Genomic DNA, 4,658 nt, shown 5'->3' on the forward strand with positions numbered 1-4,658 from the left:
TATATATATATATATATATATATATGTATATATATATATATATATATATAGCAACTGAGAATACACCCCAATAAAAGCATCCACACAAACCAGCTGCAGCAAATGCAGCAGCAGCAACAGCTGCAGCAGCAACAGCAACAGCAACAGCAACAGCAGCAGCAACAGCAGCAGCAGGGGTGAGGCCCCTCACCTATCTCCTCCAGGCTCGCGCCTTGGGGCTGCGGATTATCTAAGATATACTGCAGCCGCTGCAGCACGAACTGCAGCAGCGGCAGCAGCAGCTGCTGCTGAAAGGAGCGGCAGCAAGCTGCATGCTGCTGCAGTGATAGATGCATGCCCTGCTGCTGCTGCTGCTGCATCTCCTGTGCTGTCTCCGATAGCAAAGACAACCAAAAGAGGGGAATAGGCTCCATAAAACCCTTACCAACCACCTGCAGCAGCAGCAGCAGCAGCAGCAGCAGCAGCAGCAGCAACAGCAGCAGCAGCAGCAGCAGTAGCAGCAACGAAACAACAGCGATATATATATATATATATATATATATATATATATATATATATATATATATATATATATATATATATGTATGTATATATAGGGCTCCTACCATAGTTTATTATTTTAAAATGATAGTATAAGCAGAAACACAACATAAACAAAAAAAATAAAGAGACAGCAACAAGAAACCCAAAACAAAAAAAAAAAACAAAAAAGAAGAGACAGCAGAGAGAAACACAAAACAAACAAAAGGAGACAGTAGAAAGAGAAGAGACAGCAGAGACAAACCCAAAGCAAAACAAAAGGAGACAAAAAAAAGAGAAGAGAAACACAAGAGAAACAAAAGGAGACAAAAAAAAGAAAAGAGACAGCAGAGACAAACCCAGAACAAACAAAAGGCGACAACAGAAAGAGAAGAGAAACCCAAAAGAAACAAAAGGAGACAAAAAAAAAGAGGAGACAGCAGAGACAAACCCAAAAGAAACAAAAGGAGACAAAAAAAGAGAAGAGAAGAGAAACAAAAGGAGACAAAAAAAAGAGAGGAGACAGAAAGGAGACAGTAGAAAGAGAAGAGAAACCCAAGAGAAACAGAAAGGAGACAAAAAAAAAACCAAAAGAAACAAAAGGAGACAAAAAAAAGAAAGAGGAGACAGAAAGGAGACAGACAGCTGACCTCCATTAAGATGCGTTTCAGAGCAGCAAGAAAGACAGCAGCATCAGCAGCAACTCCTTTCTTCGCTAAGCAGCAGAATGCATGCGACAGCTGGCGCTCCCCGCTGCCTGCAGCAGCAGCAGCAGCAGCAGCAGCAACAGCAGCAGTAGCAGCAAGAGCAGCAGCAGTAGGAGCAGCAGCAGCAGAACCAGCAACAACATTATCATCAACAGCAGCAGCAGCAGCAGCATAATTCTCAGCAGCAGCACTATCACCATCAGCAGCAGCAGCAGCAGCAGCAGCAGCAGCATCAGCAGCAGCAGCAGCAGCAGCAGGGTATGGGGTCTCCTTACCCTTTATGCCTGCTGCTGCCTTTTGCTGCAGCAGCAGCACAATGTTCGTCGTCAGCTGCTGCATGCGCTGTACATACAGCTGCAGGGCCTCAGCAGCAGCAGCAGCAGCTTGAGCTGCTGCTGCTGTTGCTTCGCCTGCTGGTGCAGCAGCAAGACGCTTCTTTGCTGCTGCTGCTGCTGCTATGCGTGCATTCCAATGCCACAGTGCTGCAGCAGAAACCACACAAACAAAACCCTAAACCCTAAACCCTAAACCCTAAACACTAAACCACAAACCCTAAACCCTAAACCCTAAACCCTAAACCCTAAACCACAAACCCTAAACCCTAAACCCTACCTGCGCTCCGCAGCAAGACAGCAGCAACAGTAGCAGCAGCAGGATCTGCTGTTGTTTTAACTATAGAGAGACAAAACTCAGTGCAGTCTTCTTGCTGCTGCTGCAGCCGCTGCAGCAGCTGCTGCGCTTGCTGCCTGCTGCTGCTGTCTGTGCTCTGCAGCGCAGCAACAACGGCCTCGAACTCAGCCGGGGTGGGGAGAGAGGGAGCAGCAGCAGCAGCAGCAGCAGCAGCGGGAGTCTCCATGGTGTTTGTGTGTTGTGTGCAGCAGGAGACAGTTAGATGCTGCTCTTGTGTCTCTGCTGCTGCGAGGCAAAAAGAGAGAGAAGCAAGCAGCAGCTGCTGCTGCAGCAACCCAGGAGGAGACAGGTAGGCCGACGGGGGCTGCAGCTGTGTGTATAGCAGCAGCAGCAGCAGCAGCAGTAGCAGCTGCAGCAGCAGGAGCCGCGGGAGCTGCACCAGCACGCAGCAGGAGCAGCAGAGGTAGCTGTAGCAGCAGCAACAGCAGCAGCTGCAGCAGCAGCAGCAGCAGCAGCAGCAGCAGCAGCAGCAGCACGAGCAGCTGGAGAAGGAGATCGGCTGGCTAATAGGAAGCTGCTCCTAGGGAGAGAGAACGCCTGTGTGGTGTTTATTTTTACATTAATAAATTAATTTATATTATATTGCCTCAATAAAATAATTAAATAAACAAAAGAAAAACAAAAAAACAACAAAAACCTACAAAGCTACCACCGTCGATACTGCGACTGCATGCGGCTGCAGCAGCAGCCGCAGCAGCAGCAGCAGCAGCAGCAGCAGCAGGCTCGCCCAGTTCCTTTCTTATTGAACTTATTAAATATAAAATAAATAAATTATTTTTATTTTTTATTTTATTTTAATTTATTGTTTTTTATTTCAGGAATTTATACAAAAAATAAATACCAACAGGCAGCACCGCTCACAGCTGCTGCGGTGTACAGACCAGCTGCTGCCGCCCAGGTGTACGTACACCTCAACTCTAAACCCTAAACCCTAAACCCTAAACCCTAAACCCTCAACTCATCTCCTGGGGATATCCTCTTCTCCTCATGAGCTGCATGCGAGCTCTAGGGTCTAGGGTTTAGGGTTTCGCTGCGGGGATGGTTTAGGGGTTTAGGGTGGTACTGCTGAAGGGTTTAGCGCTGCTAAGGGTTTAGGGTTTAGGGTTTAGGGTTTGAGTGCTTGGCTCCCCGGTTTTTTTTTGTTTGCCTTCTTGTTACTCCTGTTGATTTCAGGCGTCTCCTGTCTCCTTTTTTATTATTATTTTTTTTTTNTTTTTTTTTTAGGGTTTAGGGTTTATGGTCGTGCGTGTGTGTTTGTCTTTGTTTCTTTTTATTTGTCTCCGCCTGCCTTTATTGTTTCTCTACATCTCTCTTATACAGGTGAGGGTTTATGGTCTAGTTGAGGGTTTAGAGTTTAGGGTTTAGCCGAGGGTTTAGGGTTTAGCCGAGGGTTTAGGGTTTAGCCGAGGGTTTAGGGTTTAGCCGAGGGTTTAGGGTTTAGGAGACTAGGGTTTACTATGGACGGCTTACAACTGCCTTTCTCTGTTCCTCGAGACTACTAGGCCTCCCCTTCAAAGGTCACCCGCACGTCTCTGGCCCTCGCTAGCTAGCTAGCTAGCTAGCGAGCCAGCTAGCCATCCAGCTAGCTAGCTAGCTAGCTAGCCAGCTAGCTAGCTAGCCAGCTAGCCCGCCAGCTGGCCACCCGCGTGGCTAGCTAGCTAGCTAGGCAGCGAGTACACTAAGTAGCGACGTAGCCAGCTAGCTACCGAGAGAGCTAGCCGAGTAGCTAGCTAGCTAGCTAACTAGCCAGCTAGCCGTGTTGCTAGCTAGCTAGCCAGCTACCTAGCCAGCTAGCCGAGTAGCTAGCTAGCTAGCTAGCTAGCTAGCTAGCTAGCTAACTAGCTAGCTCATCTTGACGCCGCCGCGCGTCGCCGCTCAGCGGAGGACTGCGGACAGTGCGGAGGCAGCGGAGGCAACGCTGCAGCGGGCTGCAGCAAGCAGCAGCAGCAGCAGCAGCAGCAGCAGCAGGCTGCACTGCGGTGTCTGCTGAGCTGCAGCCCATATAAAAAGTTGTTTGGGGTGTAGGCCCGATGCCCCATCAAGAAAGCAGAGAGAGAGAGAAAGAAAAAGAGAAAAAGAAAAAGAAAAAGAAAAAGAGAGATATGTGTCTCTCTCTCTCTGCTTGCTGTGGGGTTTAATAGAAACCAAACCCTAAAGACAGCTACCCTGTCTAGGGTTTAGGGTTTAGGGTTTAGGGTTTAGAGGGCAATGCGAGACAGAGAGGCCCAGCAATAAAACACAAGCCGAGAGAGGAGGAGCTGCGTCTGTCTCTCTTTCTCTCTCTCTCTGTTGTTGTTGTTGCTGCTACATTGTTTTTGTCTGTCTCCTTTCTGTGCTGCTTCGTCCCTAGCAGCAGCTGCAGCAGAACAAAGGGTGGAGCAGCAGTTGCTGCTGCTGCTGCTGCTGCTGCTGCTGCTGCTGCTGCTGTTGCTGCTGCTGTAGAGGGATGTCTGCGTCAACGAGGTGTCTCCTTTTTCTCTGTCTCCTGTCTCCGCAGCAGCAGATATTAATTTAATAATCCCTTTCTTTATATAAATAATATAAACGGCTGCTGTCTCCTTTTTTCTGTGTTATGGAGACAGCTCACCCTAAACAAAACTCACGCAGAAAGGAAGCAAGAAGGAGACAGCACACATCTGCTGCTGTCTCCTCAAAGGAGACATACACCCCACATCTGCTGCTGTCTCCGCTGCGCTGTCTTCATAAGACAAAGAAATAAAGGAGACAGTAGAAAACATATAT

General features: G+C 48.2%; 1 protein-coding gene across 1 annotated transcript; it reads right to left on the reverse strand.

Annotated features, from left to right (window-relative positions):
* Nucleotides 1–1,234: 1,234 nt before the first annotated feature.
* Nucleotides 1,235–2,082, reverse strand: EMH_0074630 (uncharacterized protein; the record flags this gene model as incomplete). Its single annotated transcript, XM_038022717.1, has 3 exons — nucleotides 1,235–1,272; nucleotides 1,502–1,708; nucleotides 1,839–2,082. The coding sequence occupies 3 exons, from the start codon at nucleotides 2,080–2,082 to the stop codon at nucleotides 1,235–1,237; spliced, it is 489 nt and encodes a 162-aa protein (XP_037878571.1).
* Nucleotides 2,083–4,658: the final 2,576 nt, after the last annotated feature.

The sequence above is a fragment of the Eimeria mitis genome, genomic scaffold, assembly GCF_000499745.2.
Source record: "Eimeria mitis Houghton genomic scaffold, Emh_scaff4377, whole genome shotgun sequence".
NCBI lineage: Eukaryota > Apicomplexa > Conoidasida > Eucoccidiorida > Eimeriidae > Eimeria > Eimeria mitis.